At 41.2% G+C, this 17,415-nt stretch overlaps 1 protein-coding gene across 6 annotated transcripts in view; it reads right to left on the minus strand.

Annotated features, from left to right (window-relative positions):
• The window catches only part of LOC120558336 (glutamate receptor-interacting protein 2-like), a 31,528-nt gene that overhangs the window by 9,089 nt on the left and 5,024 nt on the right, over positions 1 to 17,415 (minus strand). For 4 of the 6 annotated variants that reach the window (XM_039799275.1, XM_039799278.1, XM_039799277.1 and 1 more), the window contains exons 2-18: positions 16,370 to 16,450; positions 15,547 to 15,685; positions 14,010 to 14,155; positions 13,335 to 13,418; positions 13,166 to 13,241; positions 12,399 to 12,544; positions 11,102 to 11,249; positions 10,829 to 10,998; positions 8,457 to 8,585; positions 8,047 to 8,208; positions 6,919 to 7,105; positions 2,373 to 2,518; positions 2,196 to 2,276; positions 1,794 to 1,857; positions 1,306 to 1,451; positions 484 to 628; positions 97 to 236 (exon numbers count right to left, since the gene is read on the minus strand). In XM_039799275.1, coding sequence (XP_039655209.1) covers positions 97 to 236; positions 484 to 628; positions 1,306 to 1,451; positions 1,794 to 1,857; positions 2,196 to 2,276; positions 2,373 to 2,518; positions 6,919 to 7,105; positions 8,047 to 8,208; positions 8,457 to 8,585; positions 10,829 to 10,998; positions 11,102 to 11,249; positions 12,399 to 12,544; positions 13,166 to 13,241; positions 13,335 to 13,418; positions 14,010 to 14,155; positions 15,547 to 15,685; positions 16,370 to 16,450 — 2,190 coding nt within the window. The remainder of the gene's footprint in view (positions 1 to 96; positions 237 to 483; positions 629 to 1,305; positions 1,452 to 1,793; positions 1,858 to 2,195; positions 2,277 to 2,372; positions 2,519 to 6,918; positions 7,106 to 8,046; positions 8,209 to 8,456; positions 8,586 to 10,828; positions 10,999 to 11,101; positions 11,250 to 12,398; positions 12,545 to 13,165; positions 13,242 to 13,334; positions 13,419 to 14,009; positions 14,156 to 15,546; positions 15,686 to 16,369; positions 16,451 to 17,415) is intronic. The other 2 variants (XM_039799276.1, XM_039799279.1) reach the window with 1 other exon arrangement.

Genomic DNA, 17,415 nt, shown 5'->3' on the forward strand with positions numbered 1-17,415 from the left:
TGTATTTGTAAGATCATTTTGCAAGCCACTACAAGTCTACAAAAGGATATAAGTAATAAGTTGCAAAAAAAACAAAAAACAACAACAACAACATACGGTCAGCCTTTTTTTTTATCTTGAGGGTGACGGACTCCCCAGCCATCTGCAGAAGATGGATGGCCTCGCTCAGTGGCTTTCCTTTCAGACTGACTCCGTTGATGGCCAGGACACGGTCCCCTATATGAATGGCCCCGGTCCTGCAGAGTTACGAGAGCAAAGGAGACAGAGATACCAGAGTATACCAGACAGTACCGACAGACGGGCCAGGAAACCTGTCAGGCTGCCAGCGCGCTGACTGGGACGGAAACAAAGAGGCTTCTTGTTATAGAAAAAGACGAGTCAGACATTGTTTACTGACTTACTGTTTATTCTATAAAAAAGGGGGCCGCAACAGATTTGACTAGCCTCAGTTTATATTTAGCCCCTGACCTGTCGTTCTCTCACCTCTCTGCCAGGCCTTTCTTAGTGAGGCCAGAAATGACGATGGGGTCAAAGGGCTCCTCTGTGCCAGAGATCGTGATGCCCAGTGGTCCGTTATATCGCTTCAGCTCAACTGTGTAGATTATAGAGCCTGACATCTCCAACTCATCTACAGCACATGGGGGGAAAGAGTAGATGCCATGCATAATAAGATTATGTAGACATTATAAACCCTGTGAAGATAGAATACCTTTATGATAAAATATGTTAATTAAAAACGTTTGTGCAAATGGACAAATAATAGGAGCTTTTTAACCTAACAGACCATTACCTCCTTTATTTGTCATTTTACTGCATTCAAATAACGTATGGGTTTTATACTGTGGTGGAAGACGTTTTCACATCCTTTACGTTTAAGTACCAATACACTGTTTATAAACACTCAACTACATCTAGTAAACTACATTAGTTCACCGAGTCCAGGTTTTGTATTTACATGAAGCCTTTGGAGAAGTTTAAAAGGGGCAATCTTTCTTTGGTGGAACTGCTAATAGCTTATAGAAATTCAAAACAATTGAAGTGGCCTCATCTACATTCTGCTTTTTGTAAGGGGCCATTTTATAAGCTTATATGTTTTTACATAAAAATATTAATCTGAAAAGTAACTAAAAAACTTTCAGATAAATGCAATAGAGCAAAAAGTAAACTATTTCCTAATAGAGTTAAAGTACAAAGTTGCATCAAATGGAAATACTCAAAGTAACTAACTAAGCATAGTTAAATGTGCTTTGTTACTTTCCACCACTGCTTTTATACAGAATGCAAGTTTGGCGTTTATTAATGTACCAATGTTGTCCTCATCTTTCTGGATTCGGAGTTTGACCATGTCCTCGGCCTGCTGCAGGACATGCATGGCGTCCTCCATGGTGCAGTTCTCCAGACGCACACTGTCGATGGCCAGTAGCCGGTCTCCAGGCTCCAGAGTGCCTGTTCTACCGGACACAAAAGCAGGAGGATCACAACTTTCACCTGGGACCAGCAAGCTGCTCCTCCTGACTCAGTATGAGAATCCTATTAGCGTTAGTGTCTCTGTGGGATCCTCGGGGGTCACTGTAACCTCACCCTCAACCTAATCAACACTGAGCCCTTCTGAATGTAGCTGCTCTGCCCTACTGATCCAGTTTTGATAGCTCAATCCAATTAAGCTCGTTTTACACAGTGGATTCCCAAAACAATTGTATTTTGTTCATGAAAAGATGATACGACTTAGTGCTGTGAGAGCAATACAATGTTCAGCAGTAATATTATGAGCTGTGTGTGCTGATGGGACATACCTGTGTGCTATGCTTCCTTTTCTGATGTCCGAGATGATGAGGGGCTTGCCAGGTTTCTTACTTGCTGGTAAAACAGAAGAAACATTAAAGTGATTTTATATTTTAGGATGTAGGATATGAGGCTAAACCCATTTTGAAATCACTCAACTTCCTTTTCTTTTTGTTGCACTGATCATACTCTGCTTCCTGTTTCTGTTTATTCAGAGGACAAACAGTAATGATGAAGCTGGTACAGGCCAGTATTATTCGCCGGTAATGAGGTATTTGCCCTCGTGGTTTTGCAAGCCTGAGTTTTATGGAACACAGAACATGGATTCAAAAGGGATTTACGGTGTGCCGGTCTGTGGAGTATTACTGAGCTACACTGCCCCCTGCCGTTTTTCTCGTTCCTAACAAACTCACCACTGATGGTGATGCCCAGCTCCACTCCTCTCCTCTTGGGTAGTTTAACGTGGAAGGTGCCACTGCTGGGAACCACTGACTCTAATTGGGATTTAAAATGAAGATATATGTAAGTAAGAAAGCACAAATATAATCAGAGCTCTCACAATATAAGAATTTATCTTCACAATATGATACCTGCAACGTCAAACTCAATCTCCACTGTGACCTTGTTGGCCAGAGCAGAGTCTCTGAGCAGCTGATGGGCTTCCTCCAAAGTGCCATCTTCAGTCGGGATCCCATTAATGGACAACAGTCTGTCCCCAACCTGCAGCAGCCCACACCTTCACAAAGAAGAAACGCACAAAGAAGCCTTATAGTGGAAATAAAGCTCCTGTGAAAGACTGATATTTCCCCCTCTCAACAGTTAATATAATAATATAAAAAGTAAATATAGATGTTTAGAAGAAATGTATATTGGGTGTAAATGTAACAGAATTATAAAAAATAAAAAAAAATCTTAAGGCAAGACAATACAGGCAAAAACATTGGTTTTTCATGCACTGGTCAATTTTATTTTGGGCTATTTTGCTTTCATTACCTGCCGTCTTTCAGACTAGTGGAAAGAAAACAACCAAAATACAGGATAAGGGGTTTATTTTACTACACTTTGTTTATTTGCGTCTGTAGATATCTCAAACTGTAGATTGATTTTTTTTTTTTTTATGGCTGTTCGCAGTATTTTTTGATTTATTGAGTGATAAAAAGAAATTACCTTTGTAAAAACATTTGACTAAAGAATTTTGAACCTGGCTTTAGCCAATGTTCAGATTTCTGTTTTGGAAATGTATCCAAATTAGCACTTTTTTTTTATTGTTAAACAAGCAATTATTGTCAATTATCAACTGGGGAAGTTCCATGTTGATATCTACTAGTTACAATTGATAACCTATTCATCTGTAGTGTCTCCCCTTAAATAACTAAAATTGATCACATTTTAACTAGGGGTACAACTAGCGATTCTATTCAAATTATTGATTAATACAGTATGTTGATCTTTTACCCAATCAAAAAGTGAAAAGTGACCCTCACAATTTCCCAGAGCCCAAGGTAATGTCTTCAACTTATTTAGTTAGGCTTTATCATTCAGGAGGTCTCACTGAGGTCAAGATCTCTTTTACAAGCGAGACCTGAGAACAAATTACATACATATACACTCAGTTAAATACATTTCTTCTAATACATAAGCCCTGCAATAGATGCTACCTTCATGAAGGTTTAGTTTTGCTGAAATTGTTTTAGAGAGGTGTTGATTCACCTGTATGGTCATTTTCATAAAGAAAGTTCTGACTGAGACACATACACAAAGTTTTTTTTAAATACATCAACTTCTCACATTTAAGTCGCTGGAGGCACCAAATGGTGGTCAATTTTTGCTTCATAAATGATTTAAGATTAAAATGTGTTGATTAACCAAGTTATTAATCTACTAATGCTCTGACTATGCCCACACTAATATCAGCAAAGCTTTGTATTTCTGCTTTCAGTGAAAGGATTCTAAAGAGTGGTCATTGGCTGAATGTTTAAAAAGCAATCTATGAAATGATATGGCCTCTAGGCTTGACATAAACACACTGAACAGTGACATTACTTGAACTTGGAAAATCACCTCTGCAAAGCGAGGACTCATACAGAAAAAAAGATCCCACATATCACACATTTAATCAGGCTCCTAACTGCAAACACTGAAGCACTGTCAACTGATATTAATTCACTAACCACCGCTGCTCATTAACCTTGTGTGGAGGCTTAGACACCAACATCACAGTCGGATGCTGTACTCCTGTCACTCCTGTCCAACTGCTGCTGGACTAATCGTGTTACAAGACCCAGGGGACGCGGCCCTGCAGTGCCGGCACAGACCCTATCATTAATCTTGCAAGACAAGGACAGATACAACACACTGGCCTGATCAGAGCTGTGTGTTAATTAGAGAGCAACATGCAGTCTTGATCAATACTACATACAGACCAATATAGGGAGTTTAAAAAAAAACAAAAAAAAACACTGACTGCACCAATGTCTCATGTATAATGTGTGATAAATCTACTAGTGGACACGACTACTCCTTGCAGCACATTCAAGACTAAAGTAACTGTTGTAAATTACTGAGAACATCTGTTGACCTTGTGGCATTTTGGGCTATATGACCTCCATCACTAAGGAAATAAACTAGTTACTATGCCAAGGGCTGACAAGCACTAAAGCTTTTTTGGCTTGTGACTGACCCCTTAAAACAAAGCAGTGTCTACTTACGACACATTTCTACCAGTTACAGTGAGGAAAATAAGTATTTGAACACCCTGCTATTTTGAAAGTTCTCCCACTTAGAAATCATGGAGGGGTCTGAAATTGTTATTGTAGGTGCATGTCCACTGTGAGAGACATAATCTAAAAATAAAATAATCCAGAAATCACAATGTATGATTTTTTTACAATTTATTTGTATGATACAGCTGCAAATAAGTATTTGAACACCTGAGAAAATCAATGTTAATATTTGGTACAGTAGCCTTTGTTTGCAATTATAGAGGTCAAACGTTTCCTGTAGTTTTTCACCAGGTTTGCACACACTGCAGGAGGGATTTTGGCCCACTCCTCCACACAGATCTTCTCTAGATCAGTCAGGTTTCTGGGCTGTCGCTGAGAAACACGGAGTTTGAACTCCCTCCAAAGATTCTCTATTGGGTTTAGGTCTGGAGACTGGCTAGGCCACGCCAGAACCTTGATATGCTTCTTACAGAGCCACTCCTTGGTTATCCTGGCTGTGTGCTTCGGTCATTGTCATGTTGGAAGACCCAGCCTCGACCCATCTTCAATACTAGAAGGAGGTTGTTCCCCAAAATCTCGCTATACATGGCCCCGGTCATCCTCTCCTTAATACAGTGCAGTCGCCCTGTCCCATGTGCAGAAAAACACCCCCAACGCATGATGCTACCACCCCCATGCTTCACAGTAGGGATGGTGTTTTTGGGATGGTACTCATCATTCTTCTTCCTCCAAACACGGTTAGTGGAATTATGACCAGAAAGTTCTATTTTGGTCTCATCTGACCACATGACTTTCTCCCATGACTCCTCTGGATCATCCAAATGGTCATTGGCAAACTTAAGACGTGCCTTGACATGTGCTGGTTTAAGCAGGGGAACCTTCCGTGCCATGCATGATTTCAAACCATGACGTCTTAGTGTATTACCAACAGTAACCTTGGAAATGGGTGGTCCCAGCTCTTTTCAGGTCATTGACCAGCTCCTCCTGTGTAGTCCTGGGCTGATTTTTCACCTTTCTTAGGATCATTGAGACCCCACGAGGTGAGATCTTGCATGGAGCCCCAGTCCGAGGGAGATTGGCAGTCATGTTTAGCTTCTTCCATTTTCTAATGATTGCTCCAACAGTGGACCTTTTTTCACCAAGCTGCTTGGCAATTTCCCCGTAGCCCTTTCCAGCCTTGTGGAGGTGTACAATTTTGTCTCTAGTGTCTTTGGACAGCTCTTTGGTCTTGGCCATGTTAGTAGTTGGATTCTTACTGATTGTATGGGGTGGACAGGTGTCTTTATGCAGCTAACGACCTCAAACAGGTGCATCTAATTTAGGATAATAAATGGAGTGGAGGTGGACATTTTTAAGGCAGACTAACAGGTCTTTGAGGGTCAGAATTCTAGCTGATAGACAGGTGTTCAAATACTTATTTGCAGCTGTATCATACAAATAAATAGTTAAAAAAATCATATTGTGATTTCTGGATTTTATTTTGGGGATTTTGTCTCTCACAGTGGACATGCATCTACGATGACAATTTCAGACCCCTCCATGATTTCCAAGTGGGAGAACTTGCAAAATAGCAGGGTGTTCAAATAGGGTGTTCCCCCCCCATGTCTTATCTGAATGTTTTTTTAAAAGACGAAGAAAAGCAAGCACAGTTGTGCTTTGAGCTATATGCTAACATCAGCATGCTGGCGTTTTGCAGGTATAATGTGTACACCATCTTAGTTTTAACATTTGCTAATTAGCACTAAACACAAAGTACAGCTGCTGATGGAATGTCATTAGTTATGATGTGATTTGGTCCTAAACTAGTGGACAAATGAAAATCTATTTCACAATTAATCCTGAGGGGGTTTATTGAATGTGTGAACCAAATTTCATGACAATCCATCCAATAGTTCTTGAGGCATTTTACTCAAAACCCGAAATTTTTACCTCATGGTGGCGCTAAAGGAAAAGTCAGTAGGATTCATCCTCTGGGCAACATGAATATCTGTACAAAACTGCATGACAATCCATTTAAAAACTGTATTCAAATATTTCAGTCTGGACCAAAGTGGTGGAAAAACCAACCCACAGACCAACATTGCCATATATAGAGTCACACTGCTATTGTTGCTGAGTCAAGATTAGATGAATGTCTGAAAAAATAAATAAGCATAACTTTGTGTAGTGATGTTTTTTCTGATTTTAATTATCTTGTTACCGCTAATGTAGGGCAGGACCCCAAATGTGGGAACCACAACATTAGACAAATGCAGCTCTAATGCGCCTGCCTTGAGCTCAAATAGTCATTGGGACAAAAGGTTAAAATTAGACTTTTTTCACATGTGGCTGAATGATTAGCACTGGGGCCATCTAGTTCAAGGTGACTCAATACATGATACTTGTTTACTCGTTAGGTGTCTCAGTGTGTTACCTCTCAGCTGGGCTGTCGGGCTCAATAAAGCGGATGACTGGGGGAGCAGACAGGGTTTCTGTGGCAAAGACACCCCCCTGCAGCTGGATCCCAAAACCTGTGAGTGGATCCCCCCTCAGGATGACCTCGCTTGTTTCCACATGAAAAACCTGCCCCCCTGGGCCGACAGAACTGGACGCCAGAGAAACTGAGGGACGGGGGGGGAGGGCGGGAACACATCAGAGAAAGATATAAGTGGAGAAGTGGCAGATAAATGGAGCAAGAGAGGGATTATGGGAGACAAAACATGGAGGAGGGTAAGGGGATGAGACATGCACCCACAGAGACAACAGAGAGGGAATGAGTCACTTTTACAGTTTACGTCTGTCATGTTTACATCAGTGGTCAGTCAAAACTGTTCACACAGTGAAGGGGTGAAACAGGAGGTGAAGGTGTTTTAAAAGCAAAACATGTTTAAAGGGTCAGTTCACCTAAATTACAAAAAAACAAAAACAAAGCCAAACATATTTTCTCACTTAGAGATTGCTGTATAGTTTTATGTATCTGGGTTCTGAGATTTCTGCCTCCACTCCAATACAATGGCTGTAAAGTAACACTGCTGTGCTTTTAGCTATATGCTAACATGCTAATATTGACCATGCTGATGTTTAGCATGTATAATGTTTACCCATGGTGTTTACCATATAACCATCCAATTTAAGTGTTAGCATAGCAACATTTGCTAATTTCCACGCAACACAAAGTACAGCTGAGGCTAAGGGAAATAGTTCTGCAGGTTATTTTGACATAAACCAAAATATTGGACACAAGGGGTTAAGTGATCAATGAACAAATGTCACAGAGAACTACTTTTTTACTGAATAAATAGTCTCTATAAAAACTGTTGATTCTGACAGTGATGGTGAAGTCTGTGGATTATCTTCATTTATCCCTTTTCTGTTTATTGAAGTGACCATTAGATATATATATTACAATTTAATTCAATATTGAATGATTTAGCTATTACTCTCATTGATATAAATGGGATGGACGAAATAATAAAATGCATTTGGTTAATTTGGTTGAACCAACCCTTTAGTGTGGTAAAAACTAAAACGAAAAAAGGAGGAGGCAGGCGGATGGTCATACGTGAGCTCTTATGGTCCTTCTTCCTGTTCCTCCTCTTGCCTGTCAAGCTGCGGGGGCTGGTGGGAGCTATCGGAGGGATGGGACAGGGCAGCGTGTTGCTACCCTGGCTGCTAAAGCCTGAGGTGGCTGTGGAGGAAGGGGAGAAGCCACCGCTCACCAGAGCTGAAAGGAGACATAGCACTACACGTATCAAAAGGCTGGTACAGTTGGATAAAATCACATCACCATGACATTGTATTCATGTCCACAGCTGCATCACACGCTCATCATGGGAACATGCACCAAAATAAAGAACTGTGGTAACAGTGTTGGAGTAAACCTCTTGGAAAAGATTTAACAAAAAGTGCTGAAGAAAAGCCTCCTGTTATGGTGTCTTGCCAGCAGCAGTGCTGTCACAATTGATAACTTACATTTGCAGTGGTCCTGCTGGTTGTGTGGGTGGCTTGGGCTGCTCCATGTCTTGCCGTGGCTGGCATGTGGGGGATGGCAGTAGTTGCTGCTTTGGTCCCAGTGATGATGGTTGCTCTTCTGCACTTTAACTGCAGCAATACAGAGGCAAACACATCCATTTGAGAAGCCATACCAGCTCCTCTCCTCTGTTGTGCACATTTCGAAATTCTACTCAAGAAATCCCACTTTCATTCCCATGTCTACATTTGTAACACACCACACAGTGCCTGGAGGATAATTCGGATCAGAGTAATTGATATTTAATGTTGTCGTCATGGTACACTAGATTAAATCCTGTGGTTTAATGTATTTTGACGTGCATCTGACAAATCAGTTAGACACACAGAGCTCAATTGGCTGAATGGGAAGTGGTGGACTAAAAATAAAAATATCTTACTTTTACTAGCAAGCTTCCAAAAACCTAAGTGCAAACTGGATATCATTTTTATAATTTTTTATAAATATATATAATATAATTCAAAAGAGCCAGATGGTGCAAAAAGAGTCTGAGTAAGACCACTAGTCATAATGTTGTTGTGTTCAGCAGGAAGGGATACTGGCTGTTAGGAGGCATGTGGCTTGACCTTGATTGAGCACAGCTGAAAACTTGATTGTTGATGATGCAGGGTGTCTGTTTCTGCACCTGATTGGCAGACAGCTTGGTCTAAATGTGTTTTTAACTTAATCATATGTGATTTATATTCATGTGGTTTTCATTTAGCAATTCTGTTGACTTTTCCCGCTTTGAACGAAATGGAGAGCACAGATTGTTAATTCTGAAAGGTGTCTTATCCCCTCGTGTCAAACAGAGTGCATTCAGTCACACAGTATCTGTAAAGCATTCAAAGGGAAACAACTGACCTCCTGCATGACACACCTCGATAATTAATGTTCCTTTACATATTCATGCAACTAAAATTGTCACAGAGCGTTACATGTGACAGTAATCCAGGCTGCTTCATTTGCAAGGGTATAATCTCTAACAATTTGCTCACATGGATGGGAGATTTGCTAGAAACATGGATGACTGCTGTAGCGCCTGGGATGTTTGCCATGTTCAGGGAACCTGGTTAAATCCAACTGTATGTAATCAAAATACAAGCAGGAGAACCCGCAGCCCTTTTCGGAGAACAAGTTTCTATCTGACTCAATCAAACCTGTGAAGCTTTGGCTCTGACAGCTTATGTTAAGCTCACCTAGGGGAAGCTCTCCAAGATATGGTGTTTTCGATTGAGGCTGGCGGAAAGAAACATTAACTCCTAATCTCTTAGTGGCCGTATCAGTCTTATTAAATCCCCGGAGGAGATTAGACAAATTGCATCTTATAATCATGCCTTATCCTGGGGGGAAAAGAAGCTGCGAAAATATCGTTTTACTGTAACGTCATGGTGCCTTTTTCAAGAAGTGAATACTTATTAAATAGAAATGTCAGAAGGCAAAAAGCATGCCTGTCATTTCTTTGAGAAGTGATACATGTGCTGCACTTTGAATTCAGTCCAGTGGTCCACAGGAGCCAATGCAGTTCAAGTATTTCACTGAGCAGTCTTGGAAAGTATTAATGTGTATTCCTTCTTCAGAGGATTTAACCCTAAAAAAAATGTAAGACACTGATAAAAAATAAATCAGTAAATAAGGATAAAAGAAAGATGGAAGTTTGGCAAATAAAAGTGAAGTGCAGCAGGCTGGACCAGACAAAAACTAAACAAAGGACAAAGAAATATTGCTGAAGAAAGGATTCAGCGACCGCCAGAGAAGACTTAACTACATCTTATTTCCTTTGTCATGGTGTATGATTCTTCCCATGCTCATATGTTAAGGAGCCCCTGCAGCTGCTGACCCAGAAATAAGTCCACAGAACATGATCGCTGCCGGCCACTCACTCACTCACACACACACACACACACACACACACACACACACACACACACACACACACACACACACACACACACACACACACACACACACACACACACACACACACACACACACACACACACACACACACACAGGCTGATTTACAATACATGGGAACCCGGCTCTTGACAGCTGTAGATAGAATAGCTGAGAGAAGAGAAGTTATATTCTCCCCATGTCTGCACAGAACTACTTCAAACGATAAATCTGAGGGGCCATGAGATGATTAATGGAAGAGGAATGAACAAAATGTTTTGCTACACATCAATATGTTTATTTTTTCCCGACTTCTTTAATCTTAATGTGATGTGTTAAAAGTGATTTCCTCTTTCATTGCTGATTCCCATATCTCTCTGATGTCTTCTTTTGTAGTATCTCACAGAGTTAAATTTTTTGTGTCACCTCGAGGACATACCTGTGTCTTGCGGCCTGACAGGAAGTCTGCTCTGACTGGCTGGGAGAATCTCCAGTTTCACAACATCACAAGTGTTAGCAAGTAGCTGCGTGGCCTCCATCAGAGAGCAGTGCTCTGTGCTGGTCCCATCTATAGACAGAAGGATGTCACCTGCATGCAGCGCTCCACATCTGAGAGAGTGAGACAGTGTGTCAGATTGTGTGTAACTGAGAAAAGCTTTGGTTTAATAGGAAAGTGTCTGTGGGGCAGTATAGTGTAAAAGGTTGGTTTCACCTTTCCACCACGCTGGCTGCCTTTATCTTGTCAATAATAATAACTTGTTTGCTCCTGTATATTGTTGTAGTGAGGCTGATCCCGAGGCTGGCGGAGGGACCTTTCACTATCTCCACCAGCAGAGGGCCCGAGGCTTGCTGCACTGCCTCTGAAACAGATAATTCACACAGATATGAGAGAGGCCTACAAGATTAGTAGATGCATCTTTTTACAATCTTAACCAGCAATGGAAAAGACCATGTCAAAATATTAAACAGTGAGAGAAAATATAACTAGGGAACATTTTTATTTCTAAATGGTCCCTAATTGACATGCATTTGTTGTATTGAGACATTTACTGTACTTCCATTTTTTGAGAGTTGCAACAGTGTTACACAATTGAGAAAAACTTTAACAGCTTAAACTGAATTTTTTTTTTTTTTTCCCTCCAGATTTAAGTAATAAAATGTTTCTTATAATTGAGAACCCTCTGACTGGTTCAGTGTGGTGGCAGGAGGTCTAGATCCCAAACACCCACATACAGAGAGATAATGTGTGTCGAATGTCCTTGGTGACATGCCCTATTTTGCAAAGAGCAGAGTTTGTGATCTTATGGAGAATTAATCACTATGACCAAATGGAGGTTATAATCTGTAGTGAGTTCCTGTCTTCAGTAGCATATTTTTCTACTTTTTGACCCAAAATCAAATCAACGAATCAAATTAGTCAAAATTAAGAAAATCATAAAATCATAAAAAATGTATTGTTAAATGTGCTTGAAATAATACTGATATGTACTAGCCTGACGTGGTCATACTCAGATTCTAGTCAGAACTTCCCGACCTCGAATTTTGTGGGCGGGGCTAAATTCGGCTGGCATCCAGGCTAGATATGTACTGTTTACTGTACTATATTCCATCAACAATTTACTTACTGTAATGGCTCTGATACAGAAAAACAATACACTTTTTCAACCTGCCATGATTCAGTGGAGAGAGATCCCCACACTATAACAAAACACTGAATATTATCCATCTATCCTTTCCTTGTCGAAGTGTGCTCTTGGGCCAGTCAGACTCCCCTGGTGGCGTCTCCAGGACCGACACTCACTCACTCACATCCATGCAGCTAAACGGCCACATTATTTACCCTCAGAGCAACACTGCCCTACCAAGCCTCCACATATTCCCTGTGTGTTTGTGTGTGTGTGTGTGTGTGTGTGTGTGTTTGTGTGTGTGTGTGTGTGTGTGTGTGTGTGTGTGTGGTGTGTGTGTGTGTGTGTGTGTGTGTGTGTGTGTGTCTGTGTGTGTATACTCACCCATGACGGAGACGTCATACTCAATCAGGAAGAGAGCTTCCTGGCCGCTCTGCATCAGCATGGTCAAAGCGTCAGCGTGCTTCTCTCGGTTTAAAGGCATCCCGTCTACGCTCAACACTCGGTCTCCGGCCTTCAAAGTCCCCTCTCTGGATAAACACAGGAGGAGAAAGAGAAAAAAAAAATAAAACACAGGCGGCCAGCACAAGATGCTCATACAAGTGCTAAAGCACAAGTCACAGTAAATCACTAAACAGTTCCACATAAGTGTTCCCTCCCAGGTAAGATGAAGGATAAATGAGATAAATGGCCATAAAGTCTTTGATGATGAATTATGTTTGCTCCAGTGTTTTGGTTTTCATGGGGAAAAGTGCAATGTTGCATTAGCCTCAGGATGAGCAGTGCCCTTTCTGCTTTGAAGATAACATACTCCATATGTGTCACAGCCACAATTTCATGCACCGGCCCGAGCGTAGACTGATGCAAAAGAAATAATGTGCACATAAACATATTGCGGATTTAAAAGCATAAATCTTAATAATCTAATTCCACATGGTTAATGGATAACTATTTTAATTGGGGACAAAGATAAGGCAATTAGTAAGACACATATCCATTAGTTTATACATCTAAATAGATATAGAAACATGCATGTATGCACACATACAATAATTTGAATAGGCTCATTCATGCATGATCGAGACATAAAATGCCTACAAGCCACATAAATAGTACCACACAAACACTAACTCATTTATCCATGCCCTCACCTGTCAGCGGGACCTCCGGGCCTGATATATGTAACCACCAGAGGACGAGACCTGCGCCAGTCCTCGTGGAAGCCTCCTAGATAAACAAAACACACACAACATAAATCAGTGCTAAAAGCTAATTATTTTTACTGAAGGATTTACACAAGAAAACATCCTGTCCACCTACCTCTCATTACAAACCCAAAGCTGTTTCCCTCCTTGTGTAAACACACCTCCATGGTTTTGGTTAAGACTCCTGAGGGGTTCTGGACTAAGAGTTGACAGGAAAGGACAGACTCAGAAAATTATTTCTACAATCCGCAAAAGCTACACATAAATTTAGCAATGTAGAAAGCTTTTCCAACAGTTTGATTGAGTGTTGTAAGTGCTGAATCATGAGAACAAATATGGCTTGTGGAAATATGTTTAATTAATCTATGTTTTTGACCCTTGCTAATGATTTAAGAGCAGTGGGCAGCCACAGTGCAGCGCCAGGGGAACAACTCTGTTTCTCAGGCCAGTGCCTTGATCAAGGAAACCCAATAAGTATTGACCTGGTTATTTGCAGGCCGAAAGATGTATAGATGATGAGGTTAATTCAGGACAAAATTTGGTGGAACATATTTAGACGTCTAGGTTTTAAACACAATTAAGCTCAGTTTTAAGACAGACATCTAGAAATCATAAGACAAGCCTTTTTATGGTCTGCAGACTTAACTAATTATCTTAATATTCACCCATTTCCTAACTTTTATGCATTTGAAAATACAAACCATTTGTTTTGATGACAGCACTGTCTCCAAACATCTGAGCATGTGTTGAACAATCAGGCAAAATATTATTCTTGCAGAACTTCACCTACCAAATTGAGGCAGCTCGTACTCCACCTCCAGCACAACTCGCTCCCCGATGTTCTTCAGCAGGCTGATGATCTCATCGTGGCGAAGCTTTGACAGGTTGATGCCATTCACTGACTTGATGTAGTCTCCTACATTCAGCTGGTCACTCCTGCAGAAAGTCATGTACAGACCATCAAGATGAAGGCTGGATTAATAATCGGGAAATACGGGAAACTTCCCCCCAGGGCCCTAAAAAGCTCTAGATTCACTGCAAGTCACTTGGGTTTTGGAATTGCATGTTTTTCTTACTGAGGGGCAGATACTTATCAACAACGTTGCAGAGATTTTTAGTCACTTTGTACTCATTTATTGGTTTTACGGCTCACACCTTAAATGTTAAACTCATTGTTCTCATGTTTGTTACAAAGCTACCTGTTTGTTACAAAAGCACATTTTGATGAAGTTCATCCGTTCATGAACAAAATCAAATCCAACTGTCTGATCTGAAATTTATATTCTGGCTGTTCCAACTGTGTGAAAGAGGCAGAAATAGAACAAGAAGTTGGTTGTATAAATTAGTGTCCAAACTGCATTGATAATTTGATTAGAAATCTCTGTGCAGTATGTGGAATAACATACAGAGCCAGCTGTGTTGAATAGTGAGCGTCGAGTGGATGGCTGAAAGCATCTTCCCTTCAAACACTGACGCAGATGATTGTACATGCTGTCTCACATATGACATTCTGAGTCAACATGCTGCTCATTGGAAGGCTAATTAATTAAATAGATGTTCTGCCCTCCTCACCCCTCTCACCTTTGGGCGACTGCCAATCAGCACTGACAGCAGACAGAGAGAGACGTCTTGACCAGCAGAGTCGACCGGCCTGATCCGGTCCGGTCTCATCACACAGTGTCACTGCCAGTCTCTCTCCTGTCTGTCTGCGTCTCTTTCCACTCAGTAAATTAGCTAGCACATCCACACAAGCATGAACTCAGCTGTGGGAAGACAAAATGCTTGGAAGAATTAGCACGGTGTCTGTCTTTAAACCCCCTTAGACTTGACAAGCGATGGCATATTTTGCCAAGACATTTTCAGACTGTGTGTGCGTGTGTCACACGCTGCTTAATCATCATGAAACGTGAGTCCTCCACTACATTTTCCTTTCGTGTGGTTGATGTTGGAGAAAATTAGTTTAATGCCGTTGACGTCTGGGAAAATGTGTTTAATTGAATCTTAATTAAGCAATCACTGAATAAAAAAACAAGCTCACAAAATATGTATATTTAATTATTACCACCATACAGTGGATTAAACATGAACTGACAATGAAAAAAATGAAAATATTAACAACTAAATCAAAACTTCTTATATGGTTTCTTGGGGACTTTGGGGTATTACTCTGAGGGACGGCATCATGCTGATCTAACACAACAGTCCTGCAGTTAAGGCAAGCTGCTATAACTTTGCAACTCGTGCACATTTGTACTAGCAGAATAACAAGTCCGGACAGCTTGGTGTGGTTGCCAGGTTTTAACCACATCACAGAGCAGTGATCTCACCTGGCAGCTAGCCCACCTGGCCGTAGGTTTGACACTCTGGGCTTGCCATCCTTATCAGAGCCTCCGGAGATGGTGAGGCCAAGGCTGCTGCCTTCCCTTTTCATCAGGTCTACCGTGGTCACTCCTCGGTACTCCTCTGCTGACAGATACAGACACAGATCCACAGTCAGAATTAGCGTCTGCTTGACAGAGTCAACCTGTCTGAGAGGCAACAAAATACTTTTTTCTTCATCTCTCTCTCCTGAATCTCTCACAAAAATGCCCTCTGACACACGACCACTTTTTCTCACTTTCCTGTCCTTTCCTTGTTTCTTCAAATCTCTCAATCTGAGTGAATCTTTGTGACAGATTCGGGAGGAGGAGGAGGAGGAGGAGGATGGAGTCAGTTTTATTAATAGCACCCTAAATACTCATAATGGAAAGACATTCAATGCATTATTACAAAAGAGGCAAATCCAGTTGTATTCTTTAGTGAATGAAAATGAGTTTCTTGACTCTGACAGATATGTGGCTACATAGTGTCATCAGAGGACTCATTCTGTCTTGTGGTCCATGTTCTGCTGTGCTGTTAGATCGTTCTACGTGAAGTCTACCAAGTGTGCTTTACTGCAAATGACAGGTGTGCCACACAAGCGTTTTTTTTTTAACCTTATCTAAGCATTCAAAACAGTGAAACATCAAGGAAAACACAGCACATGGCTTTACACGCAGATAGACAAAAATCTCAGTCAAAGACGGCATGACTCTTCTTCTTTTTGAGGACACAGTAGCATGAATCAGATAACAGATAGAAAACAAAATGTCAGGTTTGACTGTATTGTACCTGAGAAGCTGCGCCTGCAGGATGAATGTGATTGGTCAGATGCCCCGTACTCCTTGCTCCCCTTTGAGTATGGTCCTTCATCTGAGGAGACAGCAGGGAGGTGTGGAGGTGCTGTTATGAAGCACTGTGGTGACATGTAGGGAAACTCTGCAGCAGGAGGCTAAATGAACACGACCATTCACTGCACATCATGACAGCTGCACACATGTTAATGCTTTGAACTGCACCCTGGGTAATGTGAGGCTCTTGGTGGGAGGGGGCGGGGCAGCACTAAGCCAACAGCCACATACATCCATCAGGCATGAACCTTAACTCAAACAGAGTGATACGCCTGAATTCAGGACCCTGCAAGGTCACCCCACTTTGTTTCCACAACTCTATAAAAGGTTTAAGGGTTTTGAATAACTCATCTCTGTCTGCAGCAGAGACCCTTGAAAACCATTAATTTAACACAAGAATACATTTGCGGCGAGCTTGATGTATGCAGCTACTAAAGCAAGGGAATTTTCCGGAAAGAACAGCATGCAGTTAATGGACTGTTGGGGCATACAGAGAAAATCATAATTTTCAAGTCATTTACAGCAGCTGCTACAGAAAGATGGGAAATGTTTAATCTGCTCTGCAGGGAAACTGTTTTTTTTATTTATTTATTTTTTACCCACAGAGGGACCTATTGCTGACAGAGCACAGGGCTGGCCTCAGATTAGCAGAGCCACCACTCAGCCATCTGAACCTGAATGCAGCCATACAAGCATGACAGCAGTCATAGTGATGAGGAAACGGACTTGGCACTTTTCTAATCCTGTCCACTGTGGATTACCTTTTCAGCTGTCCAGCACAGTGATTGAACATCATGTTACCAATTTAAGAATAAAGAGGAGCTATGCCAAGGCCTGTTTTAAAGTGTATTTAAGTGTAGGGGCCATGTTAGTGCCTCATGCTACATGCTAAAGACATGGATAGTTTTGAATTTTTTTGAGTGGGGTTGTATGAGGTACTTATCCATGGTCAGTGTAATACCTACAGTCTAGGCAATAGCCTAGAGC

This window comes from Perca fluviatilis, chromosome 5, assembly GCF_010015445.1.
Source record: "Perca fluviatilis chromosome 5, GENO_Pfluv_1.0, whole genome shotgun sequence".
Taxonomy (NCBI): domain Eukaryota; kingdom Metazoa; phylum Chordata; class Actinopteri; order Perciformes; family Percidae; genus Perca; species Perca fluviatilis.